Raw genomic sequence first — 22189 nt, forward strand, 5'->3', positions numbered from 1 at the left:
TATCAATATTAAACTGACTGGCCTGAAGTTGCTGTGTTTATCCTTACACCATAAGATTTTGGGCTGTACCTTTGCAATCTCCAATCTTACTTCCCTCAGTTTCCTGGGATGCATTATACCTAGCTCTGGTGACTCCAATTTTAGGTAAGCCAGGCAGTCTAATACTTCCTCTTTATCAGTTGTTAACCCATACAGTATCCCAGCTACCTCTTAAACTGGACTTTGGTCTTCTTCCTTGGTAAAAAAAAACAGATATAATGTAGTCTTTTAGTACCTCAGTGAGGTGAGAGTGACTGCCCTTGTCATAAAGGCAGCATGTGACCGAATGTGGCATCAAGGAGCCCTAGCAAAACTGGAGTCAATGGGAATTAGGAGGCAAACTCTCCGCTGGTTGGAGCTCTACCTAGCACAAAGGAAGATGGTTGTGGTTGTTGGAGGTCAGTCATCTCAGCTCCAGGACATCACTGCAGGAGTTCCTCAGGATAGTGTCCGTGGCCCAACTATCTTCAGCTGCTTCATCAATGACCTTCCTTCCATCATAAGGTCAGAAGTGGGGATGCTCGCTGATGATTGCACAATGTACAGCGTCATTCGCAACTCCTCAGATACTGAAGCAGTCCGTGTCCAAATGCAGCAAGACATGGACAATATTCCAGGCTTGAACTGACAAGTGGTAAGTAACACTTGCACCACACAAGTGTCAGGCAATGACCATCTCCAACAAGAGAGAATCCAACCATCGCCCCTTGATATTCAATGGCGTTGCTATCACTGAATCCCCCACTATCAACATCCTGAGGGTTGCCGTTGATCAGAACAACTGGACTGGCCATATAAATATTGTAGCTACAAGAGCAAGTTAGAGGCTAGGAATCATGCAATGCATAACTCACTTCCTGACCCCCCCAAAGCCTGTCCATCATCTACAAGGCACAAGTCAGGATTGTGGTGGAATACTCCCCACTTGCCTGGATGAGTGCAGCTCCCACAGCACTCAAGAACCTTGGCATTGTCCAGGACAAAGCAGCCTGCTTGATTGGCACCACATATACAAATATTCGCTCCCTCCACCACCAATGCACAGTAGCAGCAGTGTGTACCATCAACATGATGCAGGAATTCACGAAGGATCCTTTGACAGCACCTTCCAAACCCATGACCACTACCATCTAGAAGGACAAGGGCAGCAGATAGATGGGAATACCACCACCTGGAAGTTCCCCTCCAAGTCACTCACCATCCTGACTTGGAAATATATCACCATTCCTTCATTGTCACTAGGTCAAAATCCTGGAACTCCCTTCCTAGCAGCACTGTGGGTGCACCTACACCACATGGACTGCAGCGGTTCAAGAAGGCAGCTCACCACCACCATCACCTCAAGGACAACTACAGATGGGCAATAAATTGTGGCCCTGCCAGCGAAGCCCACATCCCATGAATGAATATATAAAAAACCTCAGTCATGCCCTCTGCCTCCATGTGTAAAGCTCCCTTTTGCTCCCTAATTAGCCCTACCTCTTCTCTTACTACCTGTTTACTATTTATATGCTTATATAAAACTTCTGAATTCCCTTTTATGTTAGCTGCCAGTCTCTTAGACTCTTTGCCTCACTGATTTCCCTTTTCTTTCCACTCTGAACCTTCTGTATTCAACCTTGGTTCTCACTTGTACTATCAACCTGACACCTGTCATACTTTTCTGCTTCATCTCTCCATCTCTCTCTTCACTCGGGGAGCTCTAAGTTTGGCTGCCCTTTTTTTTTTACCCCTCTCATAGGAATGTATCTCAACTGTACCCGCACCATCTCTTCTTTAAAGGCAGCCCATTGTTGTGTTACAGTTTTGCCAGCCAATCTTCCACCCCACTGAAATTGAACCTTGTCTTTATCCATGTTGAACCTAAACTTAATATACTCCTGATCACTGTTCTCTGAAAGGCCCTCAATTGACACTTGATCCATTTAAATCACTTCATTTCTAAGAACCAGATCCAGCAATGCCCCCTCCTTAGGTAGGCTGAAAACATACTGTTCAAGAAAATTCTTCTTAATACACTTCAGAAACTCTATGCCCTTTCTACCCTTTTCACTGTTAGATCACAATCTATGTTAGGATGATTAAAAACCCCATTATTCCACTCGATAGTTTTTACACCTCATTGTACTTTCCCTACAAAATTGCTCCTCTATATCTTTCCCACTAGTTGGTAGCATATAGAATGCATCCAGTTGTGTAATGGTACCTCTGTTGTTTCTTAACTCTAACCGAATAGATTCAGTCCTTCAGCCCTCCAGGACATCTCTCTTCAGCCCTCCAGGACATCTCTCTTCAGCACTCTTTAGTCATTGTAGTCACCCCTCTTCCTTTCTTGTTGATTTGTTCTCACAGCGATCTCTCTGCCTCCTACTGACTTCCTGCCGTCGCTTTTACCTGTTTGCCCTGGCACTGTTTTCGCTCAGACTTGTTCTCTTTGAGTTGTGCCTTTTACAATTAAGAATTTTGATGTACTGAATAGTGAAAGGCTTAATTTTTCTGGTTACTGAAATGGTGATCATAGTTTATCAATTTCAAATCAAAGACATTGAGGAGAGAGGTTAGGAGAAGCAGCATTCCTGGAGCATGGAGTGCTTTGTCAGAAGGAATGATTATGGCAGACACCATTGCACCTTTAAAAGGAAATTTAGTTAAATGGTTGAAGCCGAGGAAGACACTGTGCTTTGGGAAGAGCATGGGGCAATGGGAGTAGTTTTGACTTGCTGTAGGAAGGAGCTAGCATGAACTTTGGGTTGAATAGCCTCTTTCTGTATTGTAAACCTGTCTGGTTCTATGCCACTAGATCTTAATGAAATGCATCATAAAATGCTATTAGAAGTCAGATGGAGATTTTAACCGCTGAAGGAATGAAATAGCTAATCATGCATCACCCAGCTTAACCTCAGTAATGGCGAAGGTTCAAGTGACTGTAATTTGGATAAGTTAACAGTCAAATTAAAAAGATGTAGGTTAATTAAAGATAACCAACATGGACTTTTAAAGGCAAGTTATGCCTGGCAGGTGATAGAATTCTTTGAACAAGTAACTGATGTGAAGCGAATGCAGTAGGTTTTGGGTGCCACTTAGGAGGCTTGTTGATAAAATTAAGCAGCATGGTATTGAATTGAATGTGGCAGCATGAATAGGAAGTTGACTATAGGAAGAAAATAGAGAGCCAAAATTAATAAATGTTTTTGGATTGGAGAGATGTAAACAATGGTTTCTCCCAAAGATCACTTAAGACCGTAGTTTCTATCGCTTTCTCTCTTGTGCGCGCTCTCGTATATTTGTGGAGAAAATGATTAACTTGTGAAGAGGATTGTAAGCATCCTCAGGAGGACATAGCTTAGTAGATTGGCCAGATAAAATTTAATATGTTTTAGGAGAGAGTAGAGGAGGAATTAGATACTTAACAGTAAAACTTTAAGCCGCCTTTAAGTTTTTTTTTAAATTACTTTTTTTTTCCAACGAAATAAATATGTTGCTTTCAAACTAAAAAGTAAAATAAAACTTCACTGATTTTTTTTTTTAAAAAGAGATTTATTTAATTGTAATTCAAAATAAAATATTAGCTGGGAAATTATTAAGTGATACAAGTTTGCATCAGTTTTAACATCAAATTAAATGCCTGTGTTTTTGTTTGAAACTTTGGTTTTCACTAAAGTAGCATATTTTAAGTGGTGGTGTAATGTATAATTACCACTGTAAGATTGTGTTAAATTGAGCCATATGTGCAGGTGTCCAATCCTGGTTGACATTTTAATTAGACATTAGAAAGCATCTGTTAAAAATGGGATGGGATGTCGCTATATTAAAATATGGTGTAGTAATTGGGAACTTAGGCGTCATAAATAGATTGTGTTTAAGAAACACTAATGTACAAATTACATAACAGAAAATTAGCTACTTATTCTACTATTAATGCTGTTCATGTAACTCCGTCTTTCTACTTGTTTCCAACTCTTGTTTTCTCTTTTATATTCTTTGTTGTCCTTTTTTTTTTTCCATGCTTACTCTCTCCTTGTTTTCTCTTTGTATATTTCCATACACTTTTTCTCAGTATCTTTGTTTATCCTTAATTTTTTTAAACGTTTCATTGTCTGGCTCTACCCTTCTGTATCCCTGTCAATGCCCGTTTCTCCTTTCTCCTGTTCACTTCTTCTCTCCCATTTTCCTTCTGTTTTGGCTCTCTTTCTGCCTCTATCCTTTTTTCTTCTTATATTTCTTGCCTTGCTCCTTAATCTCTGTTGTTCTTTTTCTCCTTCCCCTCTTCACTCTTGTTTTCTTGTCTGATGCTATTTTCATCTTGCCTTCTATTTCATGTTTTCTATTTCTGTCTGCTTCTTGACACTTACTCTTGCTACCTCTGTACCTTGGTGTTTGTCTAAGACTATTTTCTCTTATCCTTTTATTTAAGTTTCTGTTTCTCTGTTCTGCTCTTGGGTAACTCTTTGTTTAGTTACTGTAAAATACTGCTTAACACCCGTTGTTCTAAAACAACACAGCCTCCAACATGCCTTGAGTGGTATTGCAAGAGATTATTGCATGTAATTATCATAACTGACCCTCAAACATCACATTGTAATGAGGGTTAAAATATATTTACTTAACCAGAAAAGCCAACTTCTTGAAATGCTACAGAACCACTTTTGCACATTAGCTTTTACTTCCAGCTGCATGTTGTTTTGAAATATTTGTTCTTGATAATTGTTAAACTGCCTAAATATAGAAGTTTTTTGTGGCCAACATCTTATGATGGAAGAACAAATAATAATGTTAAAATTGAAGTTATACATTGGTCCAGCCTCATTTAAATATAATTACAATGGACCTTTGATATAAGGAATGCTGGTTAACAATGTTAATTTTATGTTATGGGGCTGGTGAGGCTTTGTTCCATACAGGAAAACAGAACCAAAGGTTTTGCTTCATGCAATATTTGTGAAGCTGGAACACAGGATGTTAACTAAATTCATGGGAGCGGCTTGCTGCTGGGTCATGGAGTCACAGGTGCATGAGAAAATGAGCAGCCAAAAATCAATGAGTTAAGAACCTTCTAGCAGGGAAGAGGTCAACTGATCTCTTAATTACCTGAATTGAACAATAATACTGATCGCAATAAACACTGTACGAGCTAATTCCTGTTGTGTTATCTTAGATACATTGGGGCACATTTGACTTTTTAGTGGGAGAATTATCTGAGATGATCGGGTATGGAATGCAATGTGAGAATAATTGAATTGGAGCTAAAGAATAGTGGGCGGAGATAGTTTAGAGAGAAGAAAAAGGAGCAAAGAGGGAGGTGGAAGAAAGTATGGGAGAGGATGAAGGAAGACATTGGAGGAAGGATGGGTGAGTATTGGGGAAAGAGAATGGGAGAAAATGGAGATAGAAGGGAAGACGAGAGAGAGGGTGAGAAGTTAAGTGCCTCAGGAGAAGGGAATAGTATAATATCTGAGCTCAGTTGCGGAGAGATACCTAATGTGAGGTTGTGGTATATGCAGTACTACAGGGAGGGTAGTATTAATGTTGTGATTTTGGTTCTGCTAAGGGGCTGTTTGGAACATTCAGTTTGTTTTTTTTTAAATCGTCTCACCTTGTCCACCACAAAGCTCCTTCAGCAACTGCTACATTTTGCATGCTTATTTAATTATATTTCCACTTCTTAACACAGCTGTTTGGCTTCTTGTTTAAGACTTTAGGAGACCCACAATTGTGTTTTCAACCATGGCTATCGCGCTCAGACTGCATGCATTGCTTTACCTTCCTTCACATTTGTATTACCAATTTCTGGGAGGTAGTAAATGTGATTATTTTTATATGTAGGACACAACAGCAGTTGATTGCTCAGGGTAATGTTTGGAGCTGTCCTATAATGTTTGGCATTGTTTTCAATCTGTCACAATGTTATTTTTACAGCGTTACCTACTGTTGTTTCAAGGCTTTTGGAACCTCAACTCGCTATTTTTATATGATGGTTTATTTATAGCTAGGAGCTTGGGGGGCATGCTTGTTAAAAATATTTAGATATAGAAATAGCTATTCTGCAAATATTTTGAATTTTCACAGCAGAAACCTATTTCAAGAATGGATGGCAGTAATCCCTAATATTTGCCTATCTGGCCTTGCAGTAAGATTTGGCAAAAACACAGGGTTGTTTTGGATGTTCAGGCATCATCGGCATGATTACACTCGGTGGTGTTCCTAATATTGGTCATCACTGTAAAAACACAGTTGTGTCTTTATAAAGATGTTCAGAGAAAGTTTGTTTTATTGTAATATGGGCAGAACTTTCTGTCTGTCTGTCGGGCGGGCTGGTCGGGAGTGCGGGCGGGCGCAGAGCCGATTGGCTGCGCGTCGCCATTTTATGTGGGCGGGCCAATTAAGGCCTGCCCAGTGTGATGTGTGTCCGGTAGCGCTCAGCACTACCTGTGTGGGCAGGGGGAGGAGGGAGAGTCGGAGCCTGTGCTGAAAGAGCGCAGAAATCTCCCTGAAGCACGGAGCTGCCTCAGGGAGCTTAAGCTCAGATTGAAAGTTTGAAAAAAAGAAAGATTAAAATTATTCAGACATATCCCCTCATGTGACAGTGGCACATGAGCTGGGGCATGCTTATGAATTGTCAACATTTTAAAAAATTATTTAATAAAACCTTCAGGAACCCTCATCCCACCCGTGGATGAGGTTTCCTGAAAAAGGCGAAGGCCGCTTGGGCTCTTTGCCTGCCCGCTCAACTTAAGTTTGGATGTGCAGCCCTGTCAATTACCTAAATTGGCTTATTAAAGGCCTTAACAAGCTTTTGATAGTTTGGTGGGTGCGCAACTGTCTCTGGCGCATGCCTGCCGAACGAAAGGTTGGAATGACGCGCGGTGACGCCGGGACGCATGCCCGACGTCCCACACGCCAAAGTGAAAATTCTCCCCATAAACTCTTTAATTGCTAATCTGATGATATGTTATTTGGGCAATGCAATTATATATGTGAGTGGCCTCTTAGCCTATCTTGATTGCAAATTTAAATTAAGCAGAAAAGTTTACATTGACAATTTAAACCCCTGCCTTTGTTATAAGAAAAGTGAAAATTAAGCTGAAATTCTTTTGGAATGCATAAACACATGAGTGAGACGATTCATTCCATGTTGCTTTGCACCATCACAGCAAAAGACTAATAATACATTATTCAAACTGCCTATCATTTAGATATCCCTTTGCTTATTTGACAAAGACTAACAGTTGTTTGTGTTGTGTTTTCCACAGAATGTATATGTCAACATCAACCGCATAATGTCAGTGGCCAATCGTTTACTGGAATCTAACCATTATGCATCTCAGCAAATCAAGCAGATTGCCAGTCAGCTGGAGCTGGAGTGGAAGGCATTCGCAGCAGCATTAGATGAGCGTAGCACCTTGCTTGACATGTCTGCTGTCTTTCATCAGAAAGCTGAACAGGTCAGTAAATGTTCACACCATCTGTAACTGCTGTTTATATGGACAGGTGCCACAGGTAATTAATTTGTTAACCATCTGTGTGTTTTTTAGATGCTTTATTCTCTTAAAAAAAAGCTTCTTGTAGAGTCCAAGCATTTCAACAGAGCAAACCAGACTAATATTGATACACTTCTACAATACATATATAAGATTCAGGACATCCTGATTCCTTGCAAATTCTACTATTCTAAATGCAATCTAAAGTAATTTCAAATCTATTGCTTAGTTTTCAATGGCATGGTCTACACCTCAAACAATTAATGCACCTCAAAAATATTTTTTAAAATTATACTGTAGGAATTGACTAAAGAAGACAATAACTGCTGGTAATAGAATGCTGGTGGTGATTTTGTGTTATTTGTGCATTTTGTTCATAAAACAATGGCATGATTACATTGGGGTATTGTCATGCAGGGTGATCTCCATCAATTCAATCAACTGGATGCACCAAATAGCTGCCTTTGGAAGCTGCAGCCTGTTTCCTAGCCTTCTCCCAGTTACCTGGCAGTTCAATTTCTTAGGCTTTGTTGAGGATGTTTGTAAATTTGAGTATTTTGATAATCCATATTTGCCTTGGACTTAAGTGGTTACAAATTATATAGAATTTTACCCCTTTTCCTTGGCTGACTTTTCTTTGGCACCTTAATGTCAGCCCTGTAATGAGCTGTACAATTAAGACTACAACTAATGGATCCCAATATCAAGCGGTATGCAAGGTTGGCTTGTCTAGTCACTTCTTATGACTGGAATTAGCTGTTATATATACAAAGTTACATCATTAACATAATTAAAAAAGACTAGAGTTTCTATTGAAAATTACCTCATAGGGGAAAAAAATGCCATTATAGTCTTTGCACTGAAGTCTGCGTGCATTCTTTAGTTGTAGTTTGATACAATGGTTTAGCCTGGAGGCTTATGATCAGACTAAAAGTCTAAAATGTCGAGCAGAGCCACCAGTCAGGCCCGTCTATTTAACAACTGCCTGTTACTATGAAAACACTTGTGCCCAATATCTTTGTTAGTTGACAGCAAAATCCATTGCTGTAATTGTAACCTAAAAAACAGCAAAATTAGAGAGAAAACACGGACTAAAATAGGGTATTCTAATGGTATGAATACCTGTTTTTCTCTTCTATGCGCGAGTTTTAGTTGGCATATTTAAAGGACAGCAAAAGCTATTTTTAAAGTAACTTGATGCCTAGTTGTTGATAATTTTGTGTTACTAATGCCGGAGCATAATTGTGTTGAATATAAAAGTCCAGGAATCATATTATAAACTCTGCTGCACCCTAGTTACTACAGAAAATTTTTGCAATTCCAAATGACCGTTAAGATTCATTTTCATACCTTGGCAAAATGGGGTTTAATGGTCATAAAGTGCTTATGAACGTCCAGACGCTGAATATATTTAAGAAGGAAATACATTTCTAGACTCTAAAGACATCAAGGGATATGGGGAGAGAGCAGGAGTATGGCATTGAGATAGATGATCATGTTGATCATATTGAACGGCAGAGCAGGCTTGAAGGGCCGAATGACCTACTCCCTCTATTTTTCTATGTTCTATGTCCTATGTTCCTATGACACACAGCTAAGGTTACATTCTGCTATTTGTTTAGACATTGCATTCTATGTTTTTGACATATTTCATCTTTTACGGAAATATTTGCATATAGAGAATCATAGTCATAATGGCACGGAAAGAGAACACTGAGTCCATTCTGGCTCTCTGTAGGTCAATCCAATCCATTCCATTCCCCTGCCTTATCCCTGTAGGTCTATTTCGCTCAAGTGCCCATGAAATTTTTTTTTAAGATCATTCATCATCTCCAATCCCCATCCTCCTAAGCAGCGAGTTCCAAGTCATAACCACTCGCCATGTAAAAAAGTTCTTCGTCACATTCCCCTTCCACCTCTTGCCCAAAATCTTAAATCTGTGTCCCCCTAGCCCATGTACCATCAGCTAATGGGAACAGCTTTCCTTTGTCTACCTTTTGTAAACCTACCATAATCTTGTACACCTCTATCAATTCTCCCCTCAACTTCCTTTGCCCCAAGAAGAACAATCCAGCTTCTCCAACCTAACCTTTGTAGCTAAAATCCCTCATTCCTTGAATTATCTGGTAAATCTCCTCTGCACTCTCTCAAGGACCCTCTCAGGTTCGTCAGGTTTCTTTGTAGTTCCTGTTTAATAAACATCTCACTGGTGTGGAATAATCTATAAATGTCATCAAATAGGCAAAATTTTAAATATATATGGAGTGTATTTATTCTCTCAATTTTTTTTGATTGTGGATAACCATTACCATTCCATGTTTCTATCAAAATACCTAGCAATAGATCCACTTAAAATCTAAAAAATAATGTTTTAATTTCCATGACAAATTCTGAGCCAGGTGTGTACTTTACTAAAAGTTCTTCATTTACCATTTCGCTTCACAATATGCACTTTTTAAAAGGTAATATAGGACCACATTGAATTTTCAGTTGCAACAATTTTTGTCCTCTAGTGCATTAAAGAAGACAGGGAAAACTTAAAAAAACACACAAACCTCTTTCTACACTACTACTTCTTGGCTTTAAATTCTGTTTTCAAGCAGTGATCCTCCCTGTTTTAGATTATTTATTATCAATGTACAGTTAATATGATAATTGTGGAAAAAGATGTACAAAAGCTTCCTGTCTATTATGAACCTGCTCTAATCTATTCAATTTTAGAAATGCAAACTATTCCAAATTTAAAGCTTATGTTGAAACGTATTTGTTTTTATCATATTGTTTTGTTTCCAAGAGCTAATATTTTAATACCCTAGTGAATAAGAGGTATTATCATTCATCCGCTGAGACATTCATTTGATTACTGAGTAATATGACTTTGACTAGATGATTTCTCCATTCTTTCCATGTAACGTCTTGTTACAAATTCGGTTGTCGCAAGTACCTACTCAGCTTGAATGGTACAATTTACTCTCATAAGGGATCTGAGCATCTTACTCTTACAGAAGTTGATTCACAATGTCCTAAATCATCATGTCTAAAGGCACACTCCAGAGGATAGAATCGTGATTTGAACTGGACATTTGTGTTTCTTGCATGGGCTCAACTTCAATTTCTTTAAGGCAGACCAAAGACTCATTTGAATCAATAATCTAATTATGTCACAAAAGCGTTGTTATGGCAAGAGTTCACATAATTCAATCTGCACACTTTACCTTCATGTAAGCAATACAAAATAAATAATGCTACCCTGCAACAGTAGCTTAGCTTACTTAAGTAGGTTGGCTTCTAACTATCCTCCAGTATTTGTACTTGCTTTACCTCAATGAAATCCCTGTTTTCCTTCAACAAATTTGATTGTCTTCCTGTTTCAAAAAGCCTCCCTGCCAGCCTCTGTCCCAGTTTCTGTCTTATTTCTTGTTACTCATTTGCTGAAGAGTAGTTATAAGACTTTGAAACAATGGGTTTGAGATATTTTTGACAAGGTAACCTATTTTTTATTTAAAGTGCCCCTTTAGCATATGAACCAGCTTTTGCCCAGATATTTTAAAGCTTATGAAAATGCATTTATCTTAAAAAATGAGCATTTTTTTCTATCCCTTCTGATACATGAAATTTATGGCTGCTGGTATATAATTGAAACACAAAAGTAGCATTTCTTTTTATGCAGCAGCTAGTGTATATTAAAAAAAATAGAAAAAAATGCTAGTTATTTCCTGCTGTTTTTCTGGCCTTGAGAAGGTGGAGATTAACCAGCAGTTGTCAACCTGGAGAAGAATAAAGTGCCCAAGAAGCCACTAATTTGTATTAGAATATGCCTGTTTAGAGTAATAAGTTTTATGACCTTTTACAGTACATGGCATATTATTATTAAATGTAACAATAGAACAATACATTTTGCATTCAGTGGATCAATACTTCTATCTTTATGAAAAAGTGCATCATCTGACTTACTTTGAGCAGAGCCAGGGGAGATCTTGATAATATATGGTGAAGAAATGGGCCCATTCATCAAATGTTTTATCCTGTTAAAGAGATTTTAAGATGGCATTCTGACACTTTGTTGCTGTCAATTGTGAGGATTTAGTTTAGTTGACTTAGTAGCCCACTTTACTAATTGGCCACAATTGCTAAAAGCCATGCTACTTTCATTAGTAACTGAATCACAGTCAACCAGATGAGATTTATATGGGAGCCCCAGTAAAACTGGACATTGCCACTGCACAAGCACGTTTAGCACATTAAAGTTTGCAGGCCTGACCTGATCATAAAATAAATACAGATAAAAGAAAGGCTATTTGTTTATCTTAACTCATCAATTAGATAAACCTAAGATAACACGGAATCTGAATATCTCTTAAATATTTCCATAATTTTTGTTTCTACTACCTAACCTTGAAGTTTATTCCAAGTATTTGGCATTTTCAGTTCAGGAATGACTTCCTGTCATCAGTCTTAAATTTATCTTTTACCAGTTTGGATTTGGATTATTTTGGATACCATTATGAAATTACTTCTTATCACTTGTTTTCAAGGCTGAAAAGCCTTAGATTACCTGGTTCATTGACAGAAACCTCTGTAGTAGTATTGCATTTGATCTAATTTGGTGAGGGTTTGTTATAATCAGATTTGTCTACTAGAAAGTAATTTCAGTAGCAAATATGTAGCATAAACTCTTTGTCATTTGGCTGTTGCTGCAGTAGATCTGTAATTATTATATAAGGAATTGTTGTACATAAAACCATAGGCAAAGTTGGGTGGAATATCAGTGTAGATATTCCCAAAATTGAAAAGAGGTGGGTTTACACCAATCTTCTCTGCTGTACGTTCTTGACATATTGATGTGGGAGAGCGCCACAAAGCACTGAGCAACAGTCGTTATGCTTCCTGAAGTCTTAACTGTTGATTGGCAAAGCTGTAGGGAGAGTAAAAGCAGGGAATTTAAATTGGACCATTAAAAAGATAAATAAATTATGTTGCATGGTTGGAAAGATTTTGGAAAATAAAAATTGTCTGTGGAGAAGATTTTAAGTAAACTGCAAGGCTGGGTGTTGTGCATTTAAAATGTATTAAAGGTTTTATGGGTGTGAGTTTCTGCTAGGTTGTGCTGTCTTTTTCAGCGCAATTTGCTCAAGCTCAACCAAGCCCGTGCAAAAAATCATGGAATTTTAAGCTCTCGTTATGTTTAGTGAAAATCATTTGAGCTAAGACCATCGCACAAGAAGCCAGACTTGCCCAGGAAATGACCATGACCGTCAATATAAGTTTTTACTAAGTTACTAATTTTTACTAATCCGGTCAAGGATGTTCTGAAAATTGAACTTTTTATTTAGGCGCAAGGACATCAATAGGCATGTCTTAAAGCTTTTAATTTTAAAAAAATTCTGCAAAACTGACTGCAGTGCACCAATGCAACTAGTAAGTGGCTCTGCATAGCTTTTGAGAGTCATTTTCAATTGTTTAAGATTGTTGCTCACAGGTGGTCACTGATTAAAAATCATTAATTACTTTGATAAATACATTTTAAGCTGTATTAATAAAGTTGCTCTTTCTTAAGTATACTTAAATATACTCTTAAGTATATCACAAATATTTTCTAAATGCAAAACCTTTCAAAAAATTATGTTCTAAAGTATGCTGCCTGATTGTATTGGTTCATGGAAGAGTTTTTTGTTTGTAATATGCAAATGAGTTTGAACAGAAACTTTGGGGGGAAAACGTTTTTCAAAGCTATTGCATTTTTTGCACCCAGATCACCAATTGCACCAAAAGTGAAACTTTTGCCCTGTTTATATATCACCCCGTTATAAATTTTCACAATACCTAATTTTGGTAAGGAGAATAACTGAACAAGATTTCAGTGAAAGGCAGATGCGATGGTATTGGATATATTTCAAGTAGTTCAGCAGTGAGATTATCACCAAGGTCATCGATTATTTGATCTTTTTATTGGCAAATACAACCCCAACTGAAATACTTCAGTTTACATGTAAATCCAACTGAAGAGCTAATTAGCTGCCTGTATTAGTACTGTCTGTTTGGCATCTCATTGCATGTTTGAGTGCTTCAAACAGAAGACATTTTTCTCTCCTACTTAAATAAGTAAGAAAGAACCTGCATTCACACAGTGCATTTTGTGACCTTCAGGCACCCTAAAGTGCTTCACAACCAATGAAGTCAATGTTCAATTGTAGCCCAACGTATCTTTAAATTTGCTGACTACAAAGTTCCTCATGCAGCAATGAGATAGATGACCAGATAAGCTATTTTAATGATGATGCTGAAGGATACAAATTGAATATTAGTCAGAACTCTCGGAGAAGTCACCTGTTCCTCTTTAGATAGTGCCATGGGGTCTGTTTTGTCCACCTGAGAAGGCAGACAGGGCTTTGGCTTAACCTCTTATCTGTAGAACAGCACTTCCAACAGTCAGATACTCTTTCAGTACTGCGCTGAAGTGTCAGTTTTAGATAATGCTTTCACATTTCTGAGTCTAACTGGTAGCAATTTTTTCCAACATTTTGTTTGAAGTATTGCTGAATGAAGTTAATTTTCTTAGAGAACCATTTGTGCAACATTAAGTGCAACTGCTGCCATCATAATATATGGAGACCCCATTTTTGGAGTGATTTTTCAAGGCTTCTTAATGTTGACTCATATACACCAAAGTCTATGGTAGTAGTTGCTGCATCTTAATTGCTATATTACAGCACCTTTAACGTTGCTCAAACCTAATTGAAATTCAAAAATAGAGGCATAGCTCTGTCTTCCAAAGAATTATAACACTTTATACTTCCTTGTTGTACAATCATCTTGCTGGAAATTTTGATTAAGTCATGGTAAAGTAAGCACCAAAACTCAAAGAATTATTTTATGGAAGATAGGCCAAGAATCAAGTTGACTGTATTCAGATTGCTTCTGTTGGGGATGCAAATGAAATGCAAGTTGTCTAGATGTGAAAGATGTACAAAAATGGAATTGGGGGTGTTTATTGGCTCAGAGCACTAGGCTTACTGCTTTGTATGTTACAGAGCCATATAATCAAATAAAACCACTGGTGTTTGGTGAGCTAACTCTTAGCCAATGAATCAGTAGAGTAAGGAGAAAACGGCCTGCTGGTTGGGATATTGCAGGTTGGGAGAAGCAGGGAAGAATATTAGCCAGTTCCTGCCCTTGGTTGCCATTTACAATATGCATTTGATTGTAGGTATATATGTAAGAAAGGAACAAGACTCTCATCAGTCTTAGCACACCATCAGTCTAGTCTCAACAATGAAGAATTGTCATTTGGGTGAGATACCAGAGGGCTGACGATACCTGCAGAACCTTACCCTGCAGCACCTTCAGGATAAAATTAGGGGAGGAAACACTTTAAAGGAAACAAAACAGACTACAGTCAAACCCACTTAAATGAATAATTGATAAAATAATAAAATGCTTAAGAATAAAATTTTCATGCACAAATCCATTTTCTATCTTTTCTAGCACTTGCTGTCCATGTTAAATAAATAAAACATTTAAATAAGTTGCAAAAGTCTGGCTCTCTTCATTTAATTTTTTTGTTGCCTTGCTAAAGCCAATAAGTGTATTAAGCACATTATACAAATGTTTTTATCTCAATGTGAAAGACCCCCAGTAACCAATTCAGTGATGGTTCAAAATCTTTCATTTGTTGAGGTGCTAGGACTGGGGCACTTTTGGCAATCGATAAGCACATTTATTTAGATGTGAAAAACACCTCATCAGGTGTTAATGGTCAAGCTTTGTAATGTTTATAGCTCACTCAACAGTTTGTCTTTTAAATGATGTTAAATATCATGTCGCATTTGTAGGTGTGATTAATTTGTTCTTAAGTCCTATTTTAAAGATTTGTTGAGCTGTATTATATTGTATGGTTTGTGATGCAGCACATTACAAATATACTTTCAGCTATCAATAGCAACTGTGATATTTTTACAGAGCTGCAGTCCAGGTAATATTACGCTGGTAAATTCTAACTAAACTTGAATGTAGCTATTAAAACTGTTTTTAAAAAAAAAAAAGAATGCTTGGCAAATATTGGGCCAAATAGCTTTGTACATATAACAATGAGTTCATGATTTATGACGTTATATGTAAATTGGTTAGCAACTTAAAGCAAAGAAAAGATGCACTGTGGGCTGCAAATCTCCATAAACGCACATGTGGCAGCTTGGTCTCAACCACACCCACAATATTAGTTAGAACTTGATGGATTTTCATATTAATTGGCCATTAAACTCACCACAGAATGTTAAGGCTCATCGTTAACAACATAAGTACCTGTTTAATTACTTGATAGTTAATAAAGCAATTCCACTTAATTTCTTGGCCCAGAAGGTTTAAACTGTTGAGTCTCATTCCTACATGTAGTAAATTGTCTGTAAAGTTTTTTTAAAATATATATATTTTTACATTTTTTGTTTCTTTATCTATCCTTTTTTCCTGTGTCTCTTAATCAAACCTTTTTCCCCTCCCTTTATTTCTCTTTCTTTACCCACTTTTAAATCACCCTCCTTCTCCGTTTGTTTCTTTCTCAATTCTTAAATGTCACTGGTTAAGGTTTAGACCCATTGTTCTCCCTGTACTGTTATCAACTTGCACTTCCAGCATGGTATTGTGTAAATTATGCTTGAACTGAAGAGTACAGGAAAATGTCTAATGTCTCACATTATGAGATTGCCACTCAGAATCACGAAATCACACAGTGCAGAAGAGGTCCTTCGGCCCATCAAGTCTGCACCAACACGTGAAAAACACCTGATCTACCTACCTAATCCCATTTACCAGCACTTGGCCCATAGCCTTGAATGTTATGACGTGCCAAGTGCTCATCCAGGTACTTTTTAAAAGATGTGAGGCAACCCGCCTCCACCACCCTCCCAGGCAGCGCATTCCAGACAGTCACCACCCTCTGGGTAAAAAAGTTTTTCCTCACATCCCCCCTAAACCTCCTGCTCTTCACCTTGAACTTCTGTCCTCTCGACTGACCTTCAACTAAGGGGAACAGCTGCTCCCTATCCACCCTGTCCATGCCCCTCATATGGTAACATGAGGGATACATGGAAAACCTAGCAAAGAGGAGAGTGCCCTGATTACAGAGACAGTGAGGGGTAAGGCCATGGATGAGAATTTTAACATCGTGGCTTTGCTGGACTGGAAATCAAGGTAGGTCAATGTAGCAATGGGTCAAAAGGAGTCAGCATGAGTACGAAATGGTCAGCTTATATGCACTGGGGGTGGAAGTTGGGAGGGTGGCCAGGAGAGCGTTGACATGCACACAAACTTCACATCAGCTGTTAGGTTTCAGGAACGAATTCCCTAACAGATAATTCCCTTCCATAGCTGAAGCATACTGCAGCTCGAATCACTAGAGGTACTCACCAAATCCATCTTGAGGATGCAATTGAGCAACCTCAATTTTGTGGATTAATATTATACACTACGGTCATTCCACTAATGAAATTGAGTTGGTCAAAGGTTTCAGATATAATTACAATTCCTCCTGGCAACAGTTTTTTGACTCAGCACTTTGAATCGTCCACTCCAGCAAGATTTGGCCCATTATTGCACTGTGTACCCCATAAAATTATAGGAGTATGTGTTAGAAGATTAAAATTCAAATGGCCTTTAAACAGTTTGGCTAGATAGGAAACCTATGCAAATTTAAAATGTATTGGTATAAATCCTTGCTTTCCTGTTGCATTTAGAATTAATTCAAATCCTGGTTCGGGGCACCCATTTCTAAGGTACAGTCACTTCTGGTCCAGAACTATTTTTGGGGTGAGGTCAGGTGGAAGAGAGTAATACTGTTAATGCTGAAGGTAAGAATATACAAAACCAGCTAGTTGAATATTAGATGTGAAATAGGCACTTGTATGCGATAGAACTTACCAGACCAGGAGCTGTCAGTTGACCCATCACTAACTGTGTCCAAACTTGTCGAGTTAGCAATACAGATAGTGGGGATGGGACGGTTCAGTTGGCTAGATGGCTAAAGTGTGATGCAGAATGATGCCAACAGCGGAGGTTCAATCCCCATGGTAGTTCATGGAGGTCTGTCTCTTCGCTTTTCCCCATGCTTGCAGGGTGGTGCCCTTCAAAAAACCAACTGTCTCTCTCTAAAGGTGTCAGTGATCCTTTGTGGACTATGGATAATTACAATATCAAAATTACCTTAGCAATAAGCTGAGCTATATTGCCAGTTCAATTGCTTTGAAATGCCCAGAATTAATACTGATGTCAGTGCTCTGGATGGGCCCATCTGGAATACAACATATAATTTTGCTGTGACGTAAGAGAGCTGCCCTGCCCTGAGAGATTATGCAGGAAAAGCAATGCTGGCAAATGATTATGCAAAGCATCCTAAGATAATTAGATTTGTAAGTATCGGTGGATCGATGTAGTGTGAATAGCTGTTTTGTGAGTAGTACTTACGTTTAAATCATTTGATTGTTGACTGTTGCTTTCTTGGGTTTAAGTAGAATGTGGAAGCATGAGGGCATTCAAGAGGCCAGCAAAGTGAAAAGTTATTTTCCTGGATTTGGTATTGAAAGTAGTTTAAAGATACTCTTGTCTGTTGCTGCTTCTATGTCCCATTTATTTTGACAAGACTGGGAGAAGAAGAAAAACTGCTAGGCAACATAAACAGAAATAGTGCAGGATTTTATAAACACACAATAAAGATGAAACAAAATCAAAGAAAGGATAGGATAGAACCAGTTAGAAGTGAAAATGAAAATCATTTTATGGAGAATGAAGGAATGGTGACAGTACCAAATAGTTTGCCTCACTTTTCATAGAAGAGTGTGCTAGTGGCAATGAAAGGGTGCAAGGAGAGAAGGTGGGACAATTATACAGGATAATTGCTGATTTTAAAAAAAGTAGCATGAAATTTGAGTGGAAAAGGCCTTTGACAGTATGCATCCCAGAACATGAAGGGACATCAGACAGGAAGGGGTAGTGGCTCTGTCCAATGCCTTTTAGTCGTCTTGAAATGTAAAAGTTGTGCCAGAAGACTGGAGGGTTGCCAACAATGTTCCCTCTCAATTTTCTTTGCACTGGGCAGGCTGCAAATGAGTACTCTTTTTTTGTCCATGGGCAGTTTACATTTTAAATGTCATGACTTACATTGTGCTTGAAATTTGTCCTGACAAACTGACAAAGTTACGAGCACCCTGTTTATTTCAATGTATGGTGAATGTGGAAAGTTAGTTACCAATGCAGCACCTGTATTTAAAAAGGGAAAAGGTGATAAGCCTGGTAACTATAGACCAGTAAGTCTAACATTGCTAGTAGGTTGGTTTTCAGAGGCCAAAGGAAAGACATGGTTCAACTAAGAGCACCCAGCTAACATTTGTAAAGGACAAATTGTGTCTGATAAAATGTATTAAGAGTTCATTGAGACAAAAAAAAACTAAGTCGATTGATAAAAGAAGCGCAGTGGCTGTTGCTTATATAAATTTTCAAAAGGTATTTGGATATGCTAGAAAGGAGACCCACTAATATAAGTAAATCATTAAAGGGAATGTAGCAGAATGGTTAGGAAGTTGGTCAAAGGACAGAAAACAGTAACAATTAATGGATGTTTTCAGTCTGGAGGAAGGTAGACATTTGTGTTCCCAAGAATCAGAGTTGGAACTATTGCTGTTTTCAATGTGTGTGCATGTATTTAAACAAATGATTGGAACATACACATGAGATTACAGTAGAAGCTTGTATCAATGAAACTTCTAAAAAGTATTGTTTCAGTGATGATTTTCTATCATAATGGAAAAATTTGACACTCAACAAATATAAAACTGGTTTTACTGGAAGGTGACCAACTCTCAGGGGGTAAAATTAAGGGATAATTTGGCATGTGGGACTGTAGGAATGGGGATTTGCTGCCCAGACTGTTTGGGAGGTTGGGGTGGTGTGGTTATGATGGGGAGCGGCAAGTGGAAATGGGAGGGCGGGGGTGTACTGCACATGTGCAAGGATCACAGACCTGAAATACAGGACAAAGGCCATCCTGACAGCAAACACGCTGGGGCACTGGCAAACAGCTTCAAATACGGTCCTGTAAACTCTTGGACAGTTGGTCACCCTGTTTACAGGGGACAGTGAGGTTGCTTGGTAGTAATTATGAGGTCAGTACTCAGTTAAAAACCCAGTTACACTTCATTCAAAATGGTCTCACTTTTTCAAGGATTTTTGCAGTGAGGCTAATGACATAAAAGGACAAGTTCTTGTCAACTGAGTGATTTCTACTTGATTGCATTCGGGGGTGGGTGGGGGTGGGGGGGAATCTTGAACAGCACACTATGGAGAAACGTAGAATCACTATCAACGACTTTTGGATTTCTGCATTTAACTGCACATACGCAGACTTCAAAAGTTGCTGTCAGTTTTGGAGGAGTCATAATGGTGAATGCTGAGAGCTTTGTCGTCATTACTAGATGGGCCAACCCAGTTTTGGGTATCTTAATTTAGAAAGGATGCTAACACCATGAAGAGGGTCAAGAAGAAATTTACTAAGATGATACCAGGGATATGAAAGATAAAAGAAATTAAGAAACCTGTTTGGGGTTTGATGAAGTAAATCATAAAAGCATTGTTTTCACTTGTTGGCTAGTGAGTAAATCAACTATAAATTTAAGGTCATCATCAAAAATAGGGATCGAAAAGCGTAGATTCACCAGATGATGTTAGAAATGGAAAACTAATAATTGAGAAATATATTAATAATGAGATAGTAGGAATGTTTCCACCAGAGCAGGGAAGACTAAGGAGATTGAACAGATATTTTTTAATAATATGAAGAATTTTGGAAGTGAATATGTAAAAATATTTTCTCTGATTTGTGAGTGAGGAGAACTTTTTAAATATAGAGAGTTGTTTGAGAATAGAATGCTTTTCCACAGAGAGTAATTAAAACAAATCATTGCATCTTTAAAAGAAAAATTGGGCAGATATTTCAAATTGATAATGTTTCAGGGGCTTTGTGGAAGAAGGCAGGAGCAGTAGCATTTGTTAAAGGTAGGAGCGAGTCAATGGCTTAGTGCCAAACGTCCAAAATAAAGTATAAACGAAAGAACTCTCCAGGAATGCAAAATACTGGAGCCTCTTGCTTGACATCTACATGAACTCATCCAATATTTACTTAAAAACAGCAACCTCTTAAAGGGCTGTACCTACACTTCACGGAATCTATTTTGCGTGGCGTTATAAAACAATGTGCAACCTGACTCAAGATAAGTAACGCCGTGAGGGAATATTCTGATATTATTAAAAGCAGTAGATGTAGTGTTTACTTCTGCTCTGTTGTGCTGAAATTTCTACATCATTTAAAACAAAAAAAACAATGAATCATGGGCAGGGGTGTTCATGTAGTGCTGCATCTAGCAATGGTTGATACCACTGAAGAATGCCACATATGGTTTATGCCTGCCCCCAGGTAATCAACCTAGTCTGCATAAAGAAGTGGCACTAAGCAAGCAAATTTCTCCCCCAGGAACTTTTTCAGATGCAATAAGCTAAAGAACTGAAGTGTCCAACATTGACCATGGGTTTCTATTCCCCAGTACATGAGCAATGTGGATTCATGGTGTAAGGCCTGTGGAGAGGTTGAGCTTCCTTCAGAACTGCAGGATCTGGAAGATTCCATTCACCATCACCAAGGTTTATATGAACAAATAACGTTGGCGTACTCGGAGGTAAGTGATTTACTACGGAGCGAATGGCAAGGTGTTAGGGAAATAGGACCAGTTATGTCAAATTTAATGGAGGGTTCTATAGTAGATGCGCTGAAGTTCCGAGACCAACTCATTTGCATACACCAGAATATAAAAATAAACCAGTGGAAAGGCACATAACCAATCAGGACACAAAGGAAGCATGGAACTTGTGACATTTTCCTTTAAGACCCACTTTATGCATGTTTAAAATTTGAAGTATCAAACCAACATTTACGTACATTCGGCACACCATATTTAAGAAAATACAATACTGTAAATTTTTAATTTTTAATGTAACTCATTCTGTTGCCATAAAAATGTATTCACAGATATGGAAAATGTAACAGAGGTGAGCAATTTAAAAATTACCATTAAACACTAGAAATCTGACCTTGGTTTTAGCTGGACTTAAAATTTTGGATGTAAATTTACAGGCTACTCAGAACTGACATTCCCCTGGATTTTACATGGGTGACAGCTTTATTATTGCAAGACAGAGTTTTTGCAGAGGTTCTGCTAAATTGCTGTATAAAGGAACCTGGGCATAGCATAAAAACACTTATGTGCAAATTTACTTAGCCGCCTATGTTAAAGATCAGCATTATGCCATACTTAGGCTGTTGTTTTTGCGCAGGTTTAGAGGAAATTCAAAGCATTCTCCTGTGAGATCTGTGGTGGTTTTAAATTAAGAATCCTTTGAGACTTCCAAAACAGTATTTGGTTGGAACTGATTGTTTTTGAATTTTTTTTTGTCAAATTATAATCTTTGTCATAGCTCTTTTATGTTGGAAAAGATAACATTTAATGAGTGAATTTAGTCTCTAGATTTCAGTAAGCTCGATTTATGGAAAAACGAATACAATTTGTGCATAGATTTTTTTACAAAGTGTGGGATCTTCAAAAAAAGAGTCTACCAAAACCTAATTTACCATAAGT

The 22189-nt window shown here is 38.0% G+C and overlaps 1 protein-coding gene across 4 annotated transcripts in view; it reads left to right on the forward strand.

The window, feature by feature from the left end:
- The window catches only part of LOC144678972 (triple functional domain protein), a 663567-nt gene that overhangs the window by 263628 nt on the left and 377750 nt on the right, over positions 1-22189 (forward strand). For 3 of the 4 annotated variants that reach the window (XM_078539117.1, XM_078539118.1, XM_078539120.1), the window contains exons 7-8: positions 7290-7481; positions 21101-21232. In XM_078539117.1, the coding sequence (XP_078395243.1) occupies positions 7290-7481; positions 21101-21232 (324 nt within the window). The remainder of the gene's footprint in view (positions 1-7289; positions 7482-21100; positions 21233-22189) is intronic. The other variant, XM_078539119.1, reaches the window with a different exon arrangement.

The sequence above is a fragment of the Cetorhinus maximus genome, chromosome 3 (assembly GCF_964194155.1).
Source record: "Cetorhinus maximus chromosome 3, sCetMax3.hap1.1, whole genome shotgun sequence".
Classification (NCBI taxonomy): domain Eukaryota; kingdom Metazoa; phylum Chordata; class Chondrichthyes; order Lamniformes; family Cetorhinidae; genus Cetorhinus; species Cetorhinus maximus.